This window comes from Phascolarctos cinereus, unplaced genomic scaffold (assembly GCF_003287225.1).
Source record: "Phascolarctos cinereus isolate Bilbo 61053 unplaced genomic scaffold, phaCin_HiC Scaffold_1;HRSCAF=81, whole genome shotgun sequence".
NCBI classification, from domain to species: Eukaryota; Metazoa; Chordata; class Mammalia; order Diprotodontia; family Phascolarctidae; genus Phascolarctos; species Phascolarctos cinereus.
Genome location: NW_027555514.1, coordinates 5,112,629 through 5,133,140, shown reverse-complemented (window position 1 = coordinate 5,133,140; position 20,512 = coordinate 5,112,629). Strand labels below are relative to the sequence as shown.

General features: G+C 46.2%; 1 protein-coding gene across 1 annotated transcript in view; it reads left to right on the top strand.

The window, feature by feature from the left end:
- Positions 1–518: 518 nt before the first annotated feature.
- THSD7A (thrombospondin type 1 domain containing 7A) overlaps positions 519–20,512 on the top strand; it is a 329,937-nt gene continuing 309,943 nt past the window's right edge. Inside the window, exon 1 of the mRNA XM_021000020.2 lies at positions 519–1,196. Within this exon, the coding sequence (XP_020855679.1) occupies positions 1,034–1,196 (163 nt within the window). The 5' untranslated portion in view covers positions 519–1,033. The remainder of the gene's footprint in view (positions 1,197–20,512) is intronic.

Here is a 20,512-nt window from a genome sequence, read left to right as displayed (position 1 = left end):
CAAAGGAAACGTGATTTCCTTGAATCTAGAAATGGGGGGGCGTTCGATTTGGGGGCTGCCCATGTCTGTCTTTAAGATTCCCGCTCTCCCATCGTGCCGTTCACGTTGGTGTCCTCGGGATTTACTAATTCCCCCTTGAAGTAACTCAAAAGTTTCATATTGAAAGACGAATTGGAAATTGGCCCTGTTCGTGCCTACGCACCCCGCCCCCCTTCCCTCCCCCACACGTAACCCACAGTCGATGCCCCGGAGGAGGCCTCCGGCCTCGATTGGCAGCAGTGCCCATCACGGGGCACTGGGGACCAGCGCTAATAATCGTCGCGGGGGCGGGGGGGGGGCGCTTCTGGGGCGGGGATGGTTCTTCCTGGTATCTCTCGCCTAGCTCTGCAGAGGTATCTGTAGAAGTGGGTCTGGTTACATGTCTACGTCTCCCCCCACCCTTCCCTTTTTGTTCTTGTCCTCCCCTCCCTCCCCCTGCTCCCCCTCCTCCCTCCCTCCCCCTCTCTCTCTCCAGCTGGTGTGCCTGACTGCTGCGTCCTCCCATCCAACGCAGCCCCAGATAACCTGCTCAGTCAGCTGGAGTCTCCTGCGGACAGCTGGCTCCCTCCCGCTCGGGCTCTCACTCTCAGCTGAGCGGAGGCTGCCAGGGAGCGCTGGCTGGGAGCGGGGGCGCAGCGGCGGCGGCGGCGGAGGGAAGGCGGGCGGCCAGAGGTGCAGTACCAGCAGCGGCTGTAGCCCCGGCATCTGCCCCGTCCCCGGCCCTGTCCCTGCCGGCGGACTCTATTGTTCTCGCTGTTTGTTCGGCGCCCTTTCTCCGCTTGCCTTCGGAAGGAAACAATAGCCGGGAGTGGAGCCGGGCGCCTGGCTTTGGAGGCGGCCGAAGCGGCTCTTCGCACTTGCTCGCTCGGGCTGGGCACAGACACTCCCGACGCTCGGGACCCCCTTTCTCCTCCCGCCCCTCCTCTTGCGGCTGCTGCCTTCTCCAAGGCCTCGGACCGTGACCCCAAACCGGACCTTCAGGAGTGCGGGAGCCATGGGGCATCCGGGAGGGAGGGTGGCCCCCTGCTTCTGCAAGCGAGGAGGCGAGGGGCTTTTGCTCTTCGCTCTTCTCCTCGTACTCCTCCTCATCCTCGGGGCCAGTGAGGCTGGGGCGCACGCTGGATCGCAGACTTCTCTCCTCTATTTGTGGAAGACCGGTAAGTCCATCGGGGCTACTTTGGGGGAGAAGGGTGGGAGTGCAGACTTTGGCACCTTGTGGCTATGTGTGTCCTCTGCCGGGGTCCAGACTGTCCCGGGCGCGCTCGAGAATTATTCTGCAAATGGTGCTAGAGGTCTGAGGGACCCGAGAGAGGTGCATTTGTTTATCATTGACCTGGGGAAAGGGAAATGTCCTAAGGAGCCCATCCCCAGAGGAGGTGCGCTGGCTCCTGGGAGTATGGGAGAGCTGTCTCCGGCTCTGCCGCCGGTTAATCGGGGCAGCCCGGTCCCACTCAGATAAGGAAGCACATCTTCGCCGAAGGGCTGTCTTTTTACTTGTGACTCGTGAAAATCAGCGGTGCCCAGGGCAGAGAGGAGTTCAGTTGGTGCCTGCCCCAGCCCTTTAAGGCTGTTGTCTCCTCTGTGCCCAACCAAGCTGTGTGTCGTCTGTTCGCTGAGAGGGAGAGGGGTCTGCTCAGTTCGTATTTGTTAGAAGCAGCCTGTCACATAGGAGTACATAATGGAGGTGAAATAAACCGAGGGGCGGTAGCTGGCCGCTGGAGTGGTCCAGGACTCCCGGCTGTCAGGGGGGCCATGAGGCCACCGCAGGCTCAGCTCCGGAGCTGGCACTGGCCGATCAGTGGGCACACTCCTTGGGGCATTGGCCAGGCTGAATTTCTCCTCAGGAGGAATCCTGCCCTTTCAGACCAGCCCTTAGCACACAACCCAGAGCTTACCCTCCCCGATGGGGGCAGTGTGGGGAGGGGTGAGCTTTGTGCAAAATGAGTAACAATAATGAGGTTCCAACAAACTGAGATTCTCGGGCTCTCAGCCCAGAGCTGTTTTGTTTTGTTTTTCCAAAGGATGAGAATCCTTCTGCCAAGGCGAAACTTTTCATGTATTTTAGGATTAGAATCTGCAGGACATGCTTTTTGTTTGGGATCTAGAGCCAGGAACAGCCTCTTCCATTCTAAAGTCAGACACTGAGGGACGCCTCTTTCTCGGTGGAAGGCTCTAGGAATGAGGGGAAAGAGTATATCCACCCTTAGATTGGAAAACCAAGTCAGGGAAAAGGGGTCCTTCTAGCTTCAGATACGCTGGCACCTTGCCACTGAGACAGATCAATTCACAATCACGTGGAAATCTTGAATATTTAAAGAAGCTTTAGTGCTCCAGAAATGGTGGTGGGGGGGGTTTAAAGGGAAATGTGTTTAAAACTCTGGAGTCCAGCAATCTCAGGATGCTAACAAGACAGGGAAGCCTGAATTGAAGAAAAAAAAAATCTGCCTGTAACCACCTTCTTGCAGTCAGCCCCCAAAGCTTTGCTGATAACTTTGAAGCAGGGCATTGTATTCATTTGCTTAATGAATGTGGTGTGGGTCAACTGGTCACACTTTAATTGACCATCAAGTTGGGGAGCTTCTCTCCTATTCAAACACAGCCAGAGGCTGTCTTTATAAAAGTTGATGGATGCTACAAACCGGCTGCTCAAATCCTCATTGAATCACCATTAGGAAATGCCCTTGAGCATGTGCTCGGCTTGGGAGACAGGTAGAAAGTCAGTTTAAACACCTGTGGTCCCTCCCCTCTTGGTGTTTACATTCTAATGCAGACAGAGGACACCAGCAAGAAAGTCAGATAAAAGGACAGGCTAACAAACTCACCACGGGTCACTGCATGCACCAGAGTCAATGGTGGACCAAAAGTGGGTGGCTTCCTGTTAAAATATATGGTGTATATGTATGGTATATGGTATAAATATATTTATGGCTTAATAAAACCCATGAGACTGTTAACAGGAGTGGGGTGAAAGCTTCATTTTCATCTTAGACAAGGTGAGATTCAAAGTGGGGAGGAGAGAAGCGGAATTGGAAACAGAATATTTGAAGTACAGTGAGCAGGAAATGTACATGTCCCACAGTGACCAAAAATGCTAGAGCTGGGAAGGCTTCTCTACATTCAAACAGAGTGACCTGAAAGGAATGGGGACGGCCCGGGATATCCCACACCCGGAGAGTGGAGCAGAATCTGAGGTTGGTCAACTTGATCCTCAAGCATCAGATTTGAGGAAACCATGGCAGGAAGCTTGGGTCATGTTGGACACTTGGCTTCCCAGAGCATCATCTCCTACCTTCAAGGAGTTTGTGATCTAGTCAGGGAGAGGAAGGATATGCCCCAAAGTTTATAGTTCAAAATAGAACATATTAAGGGCATGAGAGAACAGAGAAGTAAGAGAATTCCTAGGCAGAAGAGATCATTTCCAACTCAGAGAATCAGAGAAGGCTTCATGAGGGGGGGCACACTTTGAACTGGGTATTGTTAGATGTGGTCAGAGTAATGGCGGGGGGGGGGGGGGGGGGGGGCTAAGGCTTAGGAGGCAGCTAGGTGACTCACTGGACATTGGGCCTGAAGTCTGGAAGACCTGAGTTCAAATCTGGCCTCAGACACTTACTAGCTGTGTGACCGTGGGCAAGTCACCTAACCTCTTTTTGCTTTGATCCATGAAGGAAGGAAATGGCAAACCATTTTAGTATCTTTGCCAAGAAAACCCCTGCACAGTAGGGTCCACAGGTCACAAAGAGTTGGACACAGCTGAACAACAGTAGGCTAGGCCTGAAGGTTGCTAGGATGTGGTTTCTAGACATGTGGCCAGGGAAGGGGCCAGAGACACCTTCAAGGCTGCACCAAGGTCCTTGAATGCCACACAAGGCAGTTTGTTCTTCATTCAATGGGTAATGGAGTGCTGAGATCTGGCTTCCCTATGGCCTAGTCTCCTCCCTCCAGCATTGGGACTAGATCATGTGAGTGGAGAGAAGAAGGCAGGTTTGAGACATCTCAGTGAAGGTCTCCCGGCTTGGTCTGCTGACCAGCTGGTGTTTGGGGAGGGGAAGTAGGAAGGAATGTGAGGGGAGGGGGGTCTTTAGGAGGAGGTAAAGGAGCTGAGGCAGAAGAGCAGGTTGGAGGGCAAAGATTCTGATTTGTGAAGGGTTCAGTGTGAAGCAACAGTGTAACATCTAGGTCTAAAGCCACTCCTAGCCTCAGTTCTTCATCTGTAAAATAGGTGGGGACATTTAGACCAGATGATCATGAAGATCTGAGAGCCCAAGAAAAAATGAAAATTTTAAAAAATTTAAAAAAATTAAAAACCAAAAAGGTCTGAGAGCCCAGATAACATTGCCGTAGCCCTGATGCTGTCTTCCAAAGCTTGCTGGAGCATGTTAGTTACCTGCTCAAGAAACTTTACTAGGTCCCTGCTGCCTCTAGGTAAGATGCAAACTTCTCTGTTTGGCGGCTCTAGCCCTGGCCTGCCAGGCTCTCCTCATTCCCTCTCATGTGTTCTACATCTCAGTCAGACTAGGCTCCTTGCGATTTCTATTCTATGGCGTTCTGTCTCATGGCTGTCCCCTATGCCTGACTATAAGGGAGTGAGCCCCAGAAGCTTTCTCTAGAAACCCCCTCCCCCAAGCTGGGCTTTGACAAAAGATCAAAGATTTTTAGAGATGGTGTTGAGAAGGGAGACAGTGCCAGGCCTGGGAGACAAAGGCCCAGAGGCAGGCAGTGGAATCCTGACTTCTGGGAATAGCAGGTCTGTCTGGTTTGTGTAGCCCATCTCAAACACTTGCATATTCAGCAGAATTAGGACTTAGGTTGTTATTTGACTCCATAACTGATTATTCTAAAATAATTTCCAATTATGTATTGTCTCCAACTAAATTATAATCTTTTGCAGAGAAGAGGGACATCCTATAGCCCTACTCCCTCACTTTTATAAACACACCCACATACACACTTACACATATAAATGCATACATACAGTACACACATGGATACACATGCATGCATGCACATACACACAACACACACACACATGCATACACATGTTACCTCCCTTCATGTTGGACTTTCAGTGTGATGTGGGCCAGGGAAGGTCAGAATGATACAACAGCTGATGCTAAGCCCATAGATGTTCCCTGACAAGCTGGAGACAAACCCACATCAACAGACTTTGCCAGGGATGTTGTTTGGGGATTGAAGGGCGCTGTTCTCAAGTCAGTTCAGAAATTACAGATGCCTGACAGCAAGAATATGTGTATGTATGTATGCATGTATGTACAAGTGCATGTGTGTACACATGTGTTTATGTGTGTGTATTCCTTATAGAGTATGGGGTCACACTTTCTGGTGCTCTGGCCAGGGTGCTGAAGCAGAGAAATGAGAAAGTTGAGTCCCACGATTCCAAAAGAGCCGGGGGCATACCCCGCAGGTAGTGGGGGATTGACGGGATTCCCTGCCCACACCTGCTACCTAAAAAGGGCCCGATGTCTAGTGATTATAAGTCAGTGGGTGGTGCACCCTCTGCAGCTTCAGTATTTCCTAAAAAGCTTCCTACTGAAAGCTTACTGCAGACACTATCTGAACATGTAAGAAATACTTTTTAAATTGATAGAGGATGGGTAGAAGGATATTTTAAAAAGGGAACTTTTTTCTTTAAAATGCTGTGGCTTGCTTGGGTCAATGACTTGCCCTGCATGAGCAGTTCGTGTCTTGGGGCAGAGGCCCACATCCCCTTCAGTAGTGCGGTTGACATTTGGAGGTTTTCTCTTGTCTAGCACGCTTCCTGTTGCTGGCCCTGAAGAACTGCAGCAATGCCCTCTAAACTTGAAGGCCTACTCAGAGTTCAGTGTGATGAGCAAATCCCCTCTGCCAGTACTGTCCTCACAGCTCAGGGCAGAAGCACTTTGCATACAGAAAGCAGCTGCTTGAGGCCTCCCAAGCTGAAACAGTATTGATTTCCAAACTGGGAGCCATGGGACAGAGGAGTGTGGCTTCACTGATAGTGCAGGGACAGATTCATGATGGATTGAGTAGTGACAGGTGAGTAAACTGAGTCACAGTGAGGTTAAAGAGGTTTTGTCCAAAACCATCCAGCTCATTAATATCAGAGCCAGGGCTAGACTCCACTCAGACATGCAGCTTGAAATACCCCAAGAACATGTTCCGTTCCCCAGCACACTGTCATCTGCCAGCCAGAGACCTCTTCCAGTGACCCCTCCTTGGCAGTGCAGATGCTAACTACGGTCCTGGTGGGCAAAGCTGGCAGCCTTCCCAGGATACGGGCTGCAAACCTGCGGGGCAGAGGTGCCCTGTTTATCCTTAGGCTGCTTGAGGAGTCTGGGGGCGTGTGAGGCTGGGGGCTGGGCAGGTAGCGAACCAATGGGTGCATATTTACTCACATGAAATTCTTCCCTAACATTGCTGTGAAGAGCACCTGGGAGCCTCTTCCTTGGGCCTGGAGACAAGGAACCTTCAGCAGATCTGACATCTCAAGGCAAGGGGTAAGACTGTCCTGTCTCCAGGGATGGTGCTGGGGCCAAGTCTCCCTCACCTGTCCTGGGGACTGCTGATTTTTCTTAAATCTGATCCGTCTGCCTGAGCCAGGCCTTCTGGCCATCCCATAGAGCACCCCTTAGGCATAAAGCATACTCTCTGGAGGGGGTCCCCCAGCCATTGAGTCCAACTAGGGATGGCACAGCGGCCTGTCTGCCATCCCCAGCAGATGCTCATCCCGTCTCCTTTGAAGGCCTTGAATGAGGAAAAGCCCACCATCACCTGAGGCAGCCTAGTCCACTCTGGGACAGAGTAAGAGAATTGTCCCTTGTAGCTAACCTACAGCTGCCCTTTTTGCAGCTTCCCCCCTTGTTTATGATTCTGCTACTGGGGCAGAACAGGTCAGCCCTTCAGACACTTGAAAAAAGCTGTCCTGCTCCCTTCAGGGCCATCTGTTCTTCAGGTGAAAATCCCCAGGGCCCTTAGTCAGTCCCTACAGTCTCAAGGCCCTCGGCCATGCTGATCACGCTCTTCTGCTGAGCTTCCTAAAATGTGGACTAGAAAGGAACACCAAGTTCCAGATGTCCAGTGTAATGATGTCCAGCGGCTCCTAGGAGCTCCAGAATCCAACAGAAAATCTTCCACTGGGCACTCTTCCCTGCTGACCTTTCTCATCTCCTTGTGCCTGATTCCTTTCCACACAGCCTAAGATCCAGGGACACAGCCTTGCTGCTGGTCCTCACACAAGGCGCTGTATCTCCTGTTTCCATCCACTCCTTTCCACCACTCCTGCATGCTCTTCCTCCTCACCTGCACCTTCTCATCATCCTGGCTTCCTTCAGACTCAGCTTGAGACTCACTTTCTGCAGGAGACTTGGCCCAGTTTTCCCACCGTGAGACTCCTCCCATTCATGATGCCTCTGCCTTGTATGGATGTCTTGTTTGCATGTTGTTTTCCCCATTAAATGTGAGCTCCTTGAGGGCAGGGCCTGGGTTTTTTAATTTTTTTTTGTTTATACCTTTCTTTATATCATGCCTCCAACTGTATTTTGCTAGCTGTGCTCCATCTGCAAATTAAATAAGGCCACCATGCATGCCTTCTTCATCCAGGGCATTGAGAAAAATGTTCAGGAGCTCCGGGCCAAGCCTAGATCCCTGAGGCACTCCTCTTGAGACCCCCTACCTTGATGACATCAAACCATTAAGTGGTGAGAGTTTACATACTCTCTAAATAGCTCAGAACCACATAGTAATTTCACCCCAGGGAATATCTGGAAGACTCACCCCATTTGTAAGGCCTTATATATCATGTGTATAGCAAACATTTACATTTGGGGTAATTACTATATATTATGTTATGTGAACATTTATGATCATACCTCAAACAATCCTTAATTTCATCAGTATAGTTATAAAAAACAATAAACTAGAATGAGCTGCCTGGAATGAGAATGAGTTGTCTGCTCCCTAGCAGTCTTAAAACAGAGACTGGCTGCCCACTTGTTGGCCTTGTCATAGAGGGGATCCCAGCTGAGGGAGGGATGGGGCTAGATCACCCCTGGGGTGCCTTCCATTCCTGAGGATCTGTGAGTAGATTGCCACCCATCTATACCTTCCCCTGTTGTATGTTGGCACCCATCCACACCTCCCCCTGAGTAGATTGCCCCCTCTCCACACCTTTCCCCACAGTATGTTGGCATCCACGCCTTCACCCTGTAGGATAATGGTTTTTCTTATGGGCAGACTCTTCCCTGATAGACAGCAGCGGGTGTGGGTCTGGCCACTTCCCTCTAAGAATATGGTGGTTTGACTTGTATCTCCAGGGTTTAGCAAGTTCCTGGCACACAGGAAGGGCTTGGCAACTCTTTTTTTCATCTATTCCTTCATCTAGAGTCAGCAAGACTTGGGTTCAGAGCCTGCCCTAAATACATACTAGCTGTGTGATCCTGGACAAGTCACTAACCCTCTCTGAAGCTCATTTCTTCATCTTTACACTAGGGATATATAATGCCTACATGAAAAGTAGTGTGACAAATATAACAAAACAAAAATAATTATTACAATTATCACAATTATTTTGTGATATTTAGCATTATCCTGCTATAATCTGTCTCCTATACTGACATTATATAAACTTGAAAATCTTAAGTCACAGGGACTTTTAAAATGACCCGCCTCGAATCTCATTGGCACCACCAGTGGTAAATCAATCTATTGTTTCACTACCTGGATAGCTATGGAACTTTCTGAGTTTCTGAGGAACTTCCTAAGACTTAGCACAAATTTCCATCCTTAGCCCAGCTGAAACCTATGTTTTGTTTCCATTTTTAGTCCAAATAAATGAGTTTTGATCTGCCCCAGGTCAGAAGGGCCCTTGGTGAAGAGATGGCCAAGCCCTCCATATAAGGGTAGAGAAAGTTCTTGGCATCTCTTGGAGGCTAGGACACACAGTGCCTCCTAAGGCCAGTGTTTATCGCTTTAGGCTGAAGTCTAAATATCAATAAAAATCTTCTCATTCCAATCCCAAATTGTGTGTGTGTGTGTGTGTGTGTGTGTGTGTGCATGTGCTTTTTCCATCTTACACTGAGCTAAGGAATCTAGGGGTCCTCTAAGGGGTCTAGAGTTGCCTTGACTGCTCGGGTTAGGGAAGCTGAGGCATGATGGGGTATGGAACCAGGCTGGAGCTGGGGAGTGTTGGGGCAGGGGAAGGGTGGTGCCTCACAGCAGCCATAAGCCTGGGGTTAGTTCTCAAAGCTGCTTCAAGGCTGGCAAAGGTCTAAGGACGTAGTGGGGTGGAGGGTCCATCATTGTTGGCACCCACAACTTTCACTGCAGCCATTTGGTCTAGCAGTGGGACCTAAAACACTAGGCTGTTCCTAAGTGAAGACAGCCCTTTACTTGGCAACACTCAAAGGGAGACTTGACATTTTGTTGTGGTGATAAAATATTCGGTGATTTAAAAGCAAGCCTTCTGCTTCTACCTGTCAAGCTGCTTTTAAATGATTTCTGGAATCTGAGGTTATATACAGCTTTGAGAATGAACATCTTGGCCTAGGACCCGCCTGTTGTAAATCTAGCAGGGGATTGGCTCAGAGATTTGTCAGGGATAGCACAGTGGGTGTGTGGGCATGTTCTCATCGGTTGGCCTGACCCTCTCTGAGCATGAGGAATGGGGGCAGGGAAGGCCAACCTTGGACACTTTGAGGAGATCAGATATGACTGACTCTCACTCCCACTCACTGGCCTTGTTTGGGAACTGGGCAGAACAGCATTAGTCCTAGAAAGGCTGGTGACTGTGAACATTGCCAAGTATCTCAGGGAGGTCACATGACAATTCTGGACCATAGCTTCTAGCTTTGACCTCTGCCTCTCCCCAACAAAAGTCACCACATCTACAGTCTCTCACAAAATTCTCTCCCCATCCAGTTGAATGCAAGAAACATGGTGGCCCCTTCTCATTATCTATTTCCACTGAGTCCTCTGGAAGCCCCATTGGCTCAGACCTCCTACCTTTGCTTCTGATGTATCTCATGACCCTGGCCTTGTGGAGAGCTCCTCCAGGACCAACTTCCGAATGTCCACGCTTTTCTCCGAGAAATTCCTTCCTCTTACTGCTCTTCTGAGGGCGCCTCTCCTGCAAGCACACACATTCAGACTTTTGGCTGAGCACTATTAAAGTGAAGCTTATCTTAGCACATATTGTCTCCACAAAATAGGTATCTGGGGGCACCTTGTCATGATTTAGGAATGCTGATCAAAAACCTTCAGAATAATGGAAAAGAAAACAGAAACAGCTGTAAAAGGGGGGGGATTTTTAAGACCATAAGGGATTCAGATACTAGGAGTCAGTGACCCTGACTTTAGTGGGACTCAGATGCTGAGTTGATAGGACTGAGTTAATCTTAGGGGTAGACACATCAATTGGAGAATGGCTGAAAAGGTTGTGGTACATGATTGTAATGGAATGCTGTTATGCTACAAGAGATGAAAAGCAGGATGGTTTCAGAAAAACCTGGAAAACTTAAATAAACTGATACAAAATGAAGTGAGCAGAACCAGGAGACCATTGTATATAGTAGCAACAGTAGTGAATGACTTAGCTATTCTCAGCAATATAATGTTCCAAGACAATTCCAAAGGACTCATGGTGGAAAATGCTAACCACTTCCAGAGAAAGAAGTGATGGAGTCTGAATGCAGACCACAACATGCTATTTTTCATTTCATTTATTCATTTATTTTGATTCGAGTTTTCTTCAGAAAATGACGAACATGGAAATATGTTTTATATAATTGCACATGTATAACCTATAACAGATTGCTTACAGTCTCAGGAAAGAGAGAGAAGAAGGAGAGAGGGACAAAATTTGGAAGTAAAAATTAAAAAAAAATATTAAAAATTGTTTTTATATTGGATTGGGGGAAATGAAATATATATATATATATATTAAATCCTAGGAGTAGAACCACCATGAAGAGAAACAGTCAGGAAGTTTGGGTGGCTATTGCTAGGAACAACCTGGAGTGGATCTGGGATGGAATGGGAAACAGGAAGGTGCTGGTGATTAGACTGAAGAATGCAGGGATCTCAGGATTGAAGGTCACAGGCTGGAAATGTGAACCTGAGGGAGAAGAATACCTCAGGGCTTCAAATATCTGATTATATCTGGTAGAGTTCTGGCCTTCCCCTGGGTGCCCAAAGTCCTGGTCCTGCTGGGGGCCTGGCATTCCTTGATCGATCCAGTATATCACTAATGTATATACATATATAGTATATATGCATTGGTGCAGATTGCCCTTCCTGCGGGCATTCTCTTCCTATGGCCTTCATGCCCAAGTCCTTTCATTAAGCTTCCATAGAGAATCTGTGTCATTGGTCTGGAGGCCTCCTCGGAGGCTTTGAACATCTCCTGGACACCAGGAAGCACCCAGCCATTCCCTTTCTTAGCTCTCAGGTCATTGATAACCCTTTTAGATCACTTTGGACACAGTATCTTGTCATTGTTATAGCATGCTTATGCCTAATTGGAATCTTTTCAGTTGCTTTTGGGGTCCTTGCACTTCTGATTCTTTGATGATTATGGTGGGCCAGGATCCATAGCCATCAAAGTTTTGATAACCCTACCTATCCTTTGTCTTTCATGTATTTTAGCAATTTATTTGATATGCAATAGTATCATATTTTGAGGGTGCCTTCATTTGGGAAATAATCTGTAATTCCACCAATCCCTCATGCATTTTCCCTCTTCAAAGAAGGAGTCTAGCTTACAGGTTTTCTTGCCTAACCTGGTGTTAGACAACTAGGCTGGACACCATATTGGTCCCTCAGCGTCCGCTGGAATGCTGATCCAAAATGTGGTCACTTTCTTCTCATTTCAATTCTTTCAAGTCAGACTTTCCAAAAGCTCTAGCACCTGATTAATATAAATCTCACATTCATTTAGATTCTTCAGAGATTCTGACAAATACTAAACATGTGAGTAACTGTGGTTATGGGCTGATCACCAAGAGGAAGCTAGAACCAGTAAAAGGTTATCATTCTACAAAAATTTGTCCATTTGTGCCAGATAAAAATCACAACCACCAACAATTTAGACTGACATTTAAATATGATATTTGTAAAATCCTAGTAGGTTTTTATTATATTTGATCTTATTGCCTTTGACTCTGTGTATGTTGAGTTGGGAGCAGAGGAGACAGAGGAGGTAGCAGATGCACAGAGCTATCTGTAGAGAATTTTATCAAGTGGGAAAAGAGCTAGAAAAATTTTGTTTGGTCCCAGAAGACAAAACCAGGAGCAATGGGTAGAAGTCCTAAAGAAGCAAATTTAGGCTTGATTTCAAGAAAAAGAACTCTTCAATAAATAGAAGAGTCCAGGACTAGAAGATGACTGGATTCCTCCCAGGCTTCAGGTAGAGGCCAGATGACCATTCATTGGGGATGTTGGAGAGAGCATCCTGGGTCTGGGATGGGTTGGACAGGAGGACTGATGCTCCCCCACCCCCACCCTGGGACTAAGATTCTGGGAGTCTATGAAATACAAATGCTACCTCTTCCTAAGGCTCAGTGGTAGAGTGATTCCATACTGAAATTGTTGACATTTGACCACTGAGTGAATAAGACCTGGGATTATGGTTGGTAGCACATTCAATTTTAGCTAAAACACTTTGGTAAGTGGTTCAGGGGCCCCCATTCCAGTCTTATTTTGGAGAGAAATAGGTACTCAAGGAAGGGATGGAGTTGAAATGGGAAAACTGTAGGTTTTTAATTGTTTTCAAAATAAATTTCTTAATTACTTGATATGAAATCTGCAGTTCATCCATGAGTTTAACTGGATTGTGTTCATTCACATTCTGGAGGAGAAAAGTATAAATTAGTCAGCTGATCATGTGGCATTGCACAGATCTCTTCACACTTAAAGAAATTAAACATGTTTTATATATCATAGTGACAACCTAAAATGATAAATGTTATGGTAACAGAAAGCAATTTTTCAATTTTAAATGCAGACTAGATTAATATTGAATGCATGATTGAAGATTTTGTCAATATAATTGTGCAAAGGTCTGAATATATTCTAGTTGGAAGAGAGGAATTCTGGCCAAGGACCTCACCACTACTCCTTCCATAGAGCATTTGTATTAATAGCTTGGATCAAGGGATAAATGGTATGTAAATGTCATGAATTTATGAAGAGGGAGCTCATTGATAGAGAAAAGAATTAGGATATGAAAAAACCTCTAGGGCATAATGATAAGTTAACTTTGTTACGATTCAATTTAATAGATACAAATGTAAAGAACTATACTTGGGTTAAAAAATAATGAACTGCACTTGCATTATGTGAAAGAGACATATCCAGTGGTGTCAGTGGACAGTAAAATGTATGTAAATGAACAATGTGGCAGAACCCATTTCTCCCTCCCAACAAAAGCCTATATAACTTTAGATGGTATTGATAGAAACATAGTGTTCAGAGGAAGGAAAGTAAGTCTTATTATTACTCTACTTTGGCCAGACCATATTGAGGTATTGTGTTCAATTTCTGGCACCACGTTTTAGGAAATACATGGACAAAATTGACAGTGTCCAGAGGAGGTTGATCAGGACCAGTTATGGAACAGCTGAGAGTACCTTCAACAATCCCTTAATGGAACTGAGAATACTTAGCCTGGAGAAGAGAAGACTTGGATGGCTGTGTGGCTAGGGGCATGGTAAATGTCTTCAAGTTTTCAAAGAGCTGCTATATCTAAAAGCAATTACACCTGTTTAGCATGGAACTGGAAGTCAGGACTGGGAGGCAGAAGTAAAAGGCTTGGATTGACTTTGGGGAATTGCAAAATTACTTTAATGACCTCTCTTGAGAACAAAGGACTCATCTGTTTACTACCAGTCTTCTTCCAGTGATGTTGTGTGGCTGAGAGCCACAGAACATCAGTCCCCAAAGAACCAGAGGATCAGCCAAAGGGCAGTGAAGCAGTGCATGATGGGCACGGGCAAGCTACTGTATGTTATAATAGAGGAATTCTGTAGAAGAAGTATTAGGAAGCAATGTCAAAGCAATGTATCGATCAAAAAAGGTGGACCGCTTCCATGGTGAGGGTGAAGGATAAGATGGCTGGATGGCTCACATACTCCCAGCATCAGTGCAATGACAAGGGAATTTTAGGAAGGCTTTCAACATGTTGGGTGAACCCAATGTGGCAGATCTGTGGGTAGTCATGAAAGAGTCGTGTGGGATGATCACACATGAACTCGATGTGAGCCACATCATTGGAAGGGACGCCCACACTGAGGAAATCACAGATCCACTGGAGTATTAGGGTGGGGGGTGGTAAGGAAAAGCTTTTCATTACTTAGAACTATCCCAAAAGAGAATTGGGGAGGTGATGTCACTGGCACTGGAGGTTTCCATAGAGAAGCTGGACAACTAATTAAAGGAAATTTGTTTCCAACACAGTTCTAACACGATGACCCCCATGCTACTTTTCAACTCTGAAAGTCTGAATTCTCTTTCCCCTAAGAAATTACCTAAGAGTTTTTGGTCACAGCAGTGAATGCCACTTTATATGCTTGTGAACTGTTTTTGTAGTGATAAATAAAAGGTGGTGAGCTCAGTCATGAGAATGGATTATTTCAGAAACAAAATCATGGTGGGTGTTTTTTTTCTATTTCCAAGTTGTTGCTAATTGTATATGATTCTGAATGTAAAGCACAACAGAAAACACAATGAAAATTCCCTTATTTTTTCCTAGGTAATTGCCCGATAGTTCAAAGTAATAGTTCCCCAAGATCTGCCTTGTGTGTAAGGATTCTATGACGGGGTTTTATATCTCTGATATGTCTCATGAAGCCCTTTTACTATTTCAGGCTTATGGCTTTGGAAGGGGGCTTTTATCTTGCTTAGGTTTTATTTGGCTCAAGATCTTGAGTTATGAGGATAAAGGTCTTCTTGTAGAAAATCCAAGATAATTATTTGTTAAGCACCTACTATGTAATAGGCATTAGTGAGAGAATATTGCTGACTATGACCTGCTCGTAAAGAATGGGTATTATAACTAAAGGCATGTAGGTAAATATGACATGTATAGAAGAACAATACCATGGAGAGTGTAGCCCCAGCACCTAGAAGACCACAAATAATTAACAGTGCCTTAAAATGCATAATAATAAGCACTTAATAAATGCTTGTTAACACATGTGCACACGCACACACACGTTAACACTTATTCTACTCTTCTAAAGGACCAAAACAGGAACAATGAATAGAAGTTGCAGAGAGGTGATTTGGGCATGATGACTAGAAAATCTTCCCAATAATTAGAGCTGCCCAAGGTGAGAAGGACGTCCTTGAGAAGAGGAGGTTTCTATGGAGGTGCTCAATGGAGGTCTTCAGGAAAAGACTGAAAGGATGTCTTGTTGGCTATTTCATAGCAGGATTGGAGGGCTCACTATGGGTTGGACCAAACAGTCACTGAACTTCCAACTTTAAAATTTCATGTTACTGGGAATTGTGATCTTGTATGACTTAAACCAGGTGACTTCCTCCTAGAGGTGGGCTGTCTAATCCTTTACATTTTCAGTGAATATAAAGGAAGGACAGACACAATGTTCCAAGTGTGGTCGGCCTCATGACCCCCATTGACCCTGATTCTGCAGGTCAAAGGATGCCACACTTAATGGCTCTGCTCCAGGCTCTTTGTGTGAAGCATTGAAGGTTACCACCATCTGGCCACTGGATTTCATCAGCTGTGAGTAATCTATTTTCAATGTAATCAATATCAATAACAATGCTTCACACTTAGCAGCTTTCCGCTATACTCCACGCTGTTTCTAGCAGCATTGTATTCAATTTATTCCTGGACTTTGCTTCAGAAGCCTCAATTTGGCTTCCTTTAGAATTCACTCCTATGGATAGAGGTGACCATCTAGAATTGGTTGGCAATGGCCCAGTATCTCCCCCTCCCCAAGCCAGGAAAAGCAGAGGTGGGAGACTTGGGAAAGAGGAAGGAAGTGTAGGCTGGGTTTGAGAGGGATTCATTTCTTAACAACAGTTGAAGAAAGAAATCTGGGTGCAAATTATTATGGTTGTTATAATCTCATCTTTTTGATGGATTCCAATAGAAGTGGTCCTGAGGTACGTCCTTTTTCCCACTAGGATTCTTCTGTGGTCAGTATTTTATGGACTCTCACCCAGTTGGCTCAAGTAACTTTCTAGTCTAGTGGAATCATGGCATCAGGGGGCAGCTACCTCCTTCGTAGGCCACCTAAAAGCATCTGCAGCAATCCTCTAGAATCTGGCAGGACAGCAGGGACCACGTGTGGCCCGTTCTATTCACTTGGACCTCCTTAGTCAGGTCTCTTCCCTTTGGAAGCTTTTGTTCCATGTACCTTGGAGATGAGTATTTGGGAGGGTGACGTTCATTTAAAAAGTTGTTCTTTATGAATCATTTTTGAGTCTGGGTGATTATGAGCAAGAGTTCCATCTGTGATCATGGGCTGTTTCAAGGTTAGCTTCTTGGCTGAATTTTCCAAGATATTTGTAGTGTGAGGATTTATCCTCTTGGTTCGTGAAAGACGGCCAGCTCCAGTCCATAATTCTAGCTGTCAGATCCTGCCTTCCTGGGACAGCGGTAGGGCTGAGTATAAACACTGCCATCATGTGTTGTACATTCTCCATCATTTTCTTGCATAAGCTGTGTCAATTTCTAAATATTGACTTCTTAGAAAAAGCCCTTCTATAATTTCTAGTAGCTATGACCAGGTTCTAAATTGCCATTATAAACTAGAATTTTTATTCTTATGCTTATTCATCATAACATCAGCAGCAACATCCGTAGCTCCTCTTTTTCCATGGTGTGTTAGTTTTTCAACAAACTGTAGACATGATCTCATTTGGTCCTCACAAGCCTGCGCAGGAAATGCTGTAGTGATTGCCATTTTGGAGTTATGGAAACTGAGGCACAGAATGGTCAAGGGTTTTGTTTTTTCCCCAGGTTTTTTTTTTTGTTGTTGTTATTTGGTCATTTCAGTCACATCCAACTCTTCATGACCCCCTTTAGTGTTTTCTTGGCAGAGATACTGGAATGGTTTGCCATTTCCTTCTCCAGTTCATTTTACAGATGAGGACACAGGCAAACAAAGTGAAGTGACTTTCCCAGGGTCACACAGCTAGGAAATATCTGAGGCTGGATTTGAACTCAGAGGGATGGGTTCCTGACTCCAGGCTCAGGGCTCTATTCACTGTGCCACCTAGCTGCTCCTTTCCCAGGTTACACAGCTAGTAAATGTGTGAGGCCATATTCAAACTCCGATTTTACTGACTAGCTAGTTCAGCACCTGAGCCTCAGTTTTTTTTTCAATCTGTGAAATGGAGACAATAGCACAGGTAATGCTAACCACCCAAGGCTGCTCTGAGGCGCAACTGAGATCATGTTTGTAAAATAATTTGCAAACTGGGAAGTGCTCTGCATTGGTAGAGATTCTTGCGACTCTTATTTATTATTCTTATTGTTCTCTGCCACAGTCTCCTCTTAACATCTTTCTCCTACCCCAAGGACACCTTATTTCTCACATGTTGATACCACAGGAAAAGGATGGGAAAGGGAAAACCCACAGCTCCTACCTTCTAGCCCAGGGGTGGGGAACCTTTGGCCTCGAAGCCATATGTGCCCCTCTAGGTCCTCAAGTGCATGGCCCTTTGACTGAATTCAAACTTCACAGAACAAATCCCCTTCGGGTTTGTTTGGATTCAGTCAAAAAGGCCACATTCTTGAGGACATAGAGGGCCACATATGGCCTCGAAGCCAAAGGTTCCCCCGTCCCCACCCCCATAGCCTCTTCTGCCCATTTGAAAAGGGGGAATAATCCCAGAACAGCACTACGCTGATCCGGTGGACTCAGTGTGTCTGAAGTGCTAAGTAAGTCTGGCCAAAGGAAGGATGGACCTTCATCACTGGGTTTTATGCTCAGGACAAACAAACCAATGATCTGGACACTGAACCCTCCCCATCTGTCACATGATGATAGATAAATAGACAGATGGACAGACAGATAGGGATAGGTGGATAGAATGCTTGTTAAGTACTAACTGTGGAATGGGCACTATGAGATGAGGCGTGAGATGTGCCCACTTGGCCCAGAAGGCAGAATAAGGAGGGAGAAATGGAATGGGGCAGAATAGAGCTAATGTGAAACTTTCCATTTCCTTCAGCTTTCCTAGGCTTTCAGGAGTGTGAGGAAGACCAGAAGTTGGGGAGGAAGAGAAGGATTGAAGGTGGGAGAATCAGAATGTGAGGAGAAGGGCCCGATGGTGGCGGCAGGTTTTAAAATGCCAATGATTTAGGCGCCTTAGGCCTAGAGGTAGACAAGACCAGGTTCTAAATCTCACCTGTCTTCTCCCTTGCTTTATGAGGCCAGGAGTGGGAAAGGAAAGGCGGGCAGTCTGGCTGGATCAGGGAGGGGGAGATCTTTCAAATCTGCACCAAATGCAGACTTTTCCGCATAACCACCAGGGATAACTAACTGGGTTTGTGAACCCTGTGGATCCACGTCCACAGGAGGTGCTGAGAAATATTTGTGAGGTTGAGTTGAGATGCTGGTCCCAGCTTCTTAACCCTTGAATTCTATTGCTTGACGGGGATGAGCCAGTGTTGGTGACATCCACGGACTCCAGTCTCCATACTGGGTTCAGGCAAGGATGGCAGGATCCCCTGTTCTGTTCTCCACTCCCTTTGGTGCCGAGTGCATTGTTCCAGTGCAGCGGCACATTTTACCATGAGAGCCATTGCCTGTGACATTTTCCAACAGCTCCTCATGGCTGGAGATTTGGGGAAGTCCATTTCCAGGCTTAACTTTTCAGAATAAGAGGGTCCTAACTTCAGAACAGAAGGGGACTCAAGGTGGGACCCAAGCCCAGCCTTCATTTTACAACGGGGAACTGGAATTCAGAGAAGTTCAGCATCATAGATAGTCATGGAACTGAAACCAGGAGGGGGCTCAGGGGCAAGCTAGTCTAAGCCCTGCATTTTACAGAAAAGGAGACTGAGGCCCAGAGAAGTCAATGCCCTCCCCTAACATCACACAGTACGAAATGGCTGAAGCAGTGTTAACACCCATGTCCTCTGACTCTGAAGCTCGGGTTCTTTCCCCTGCCCAGAGGTTTGCTAGCAGAGTAGGCTGTTCATAGGCCATGGGCCTGTGTACTTATTAACCAGGATTGATGAGGTCTAAGAGCCCCAAAGAAATGTCTGCATTTTCTCACAAAACACGTTATCTGTTTCCATGCAAAATGCAATCACTTTATTATCTGAGCATGATTTCCATCCTGCAGGCTGATGGAGTGACTTGATTTTGCATATGATGGAGGGAAAAGCCACTGCAAACAAACAGGATAAATCATGCCCCATCATCTGCATAAAAAGGAAGGAAGGCCTTCAGCCATTCTCCCCCAGAAGCAAAAGTACCTCTCAGGACAGTTCAGGGCTACTGGGTTTTCTGAGGATCATACATGTAGACATCTCCTGGAAGCGCCAAGTTCCTTTAAAACTCACTTCAAGTTCCACCTTCTGTGTGAGGGGCCATTCTTAACCCTTCCTGCAGCCATTAGTACTCCCTCCCCCAATCATAAATCACTCATGTTGATTTTATATCCAGGTAGGGAGTATGTGGTGACTGTGTATTTCCCCATGGGTGGATTTAATAGGGTTTGTAGGAGACATTGGCAGAGATCTATGGAATCTCACCCATCCCTCTCCAAGAGGGCTCCTGCCTTTGGAGGAGCCAGAGATGTTCTCCTCCAAGATGTGGATCCCAGACTAGAATTCTATCTCTCTGCTCTCCAAAAGTGTTGCTAGGATAGGGGTACAGAGGTTTAGAATAAAGCTGATTTCCTGATTGCTTTCCTTAAAAGGGGGAGCACTTCCTCAAGCTTTATACTCTCCACTTTACCTCCTTCCCACCAAAAGCCCAGCACAAATAGTAAATAGTAGGTAAACCCACTTCCCCAAGAAAAATGGAAAATGGTCATTGGAAAAGTTATGGAGATTAGCATATAAACAAGACTGAATGAGATCTTTGGAGCTGAGTGAGAGATCTCAGCTTAACCAGGAAAGAAACCCTAATCTCACCCTAAGGGAAATTCCCTGATATCCCTAGTGAGGCAAGTGGGAAATAAGAAATGTGGTAAGGAGAGTAGGGCCCCATAAGTGTTCTCTCTCAAAGAATGGCTCTCTTCTCCAAAACTCTCCCAGCCAACCTGCCCCTTACAGATCACATCACAGTCACCATTCAATCAATCCATCTAGAGTCTCCTGTGTCCAGCAGGCAGAAGCCTGAGGCTTGGCTTCAGTCTCACTTATGTGTGCCTGCCTTGTTTGCCCCAGTAGAGTGGAAGCTCCTTGGGGTTGAGGTGGTTTTATTTAGTCTTTGTATCCCCAGCACTTAGCACAGTGCCTGGCACATCAGAAATGCTTCACAGACATTTAGTG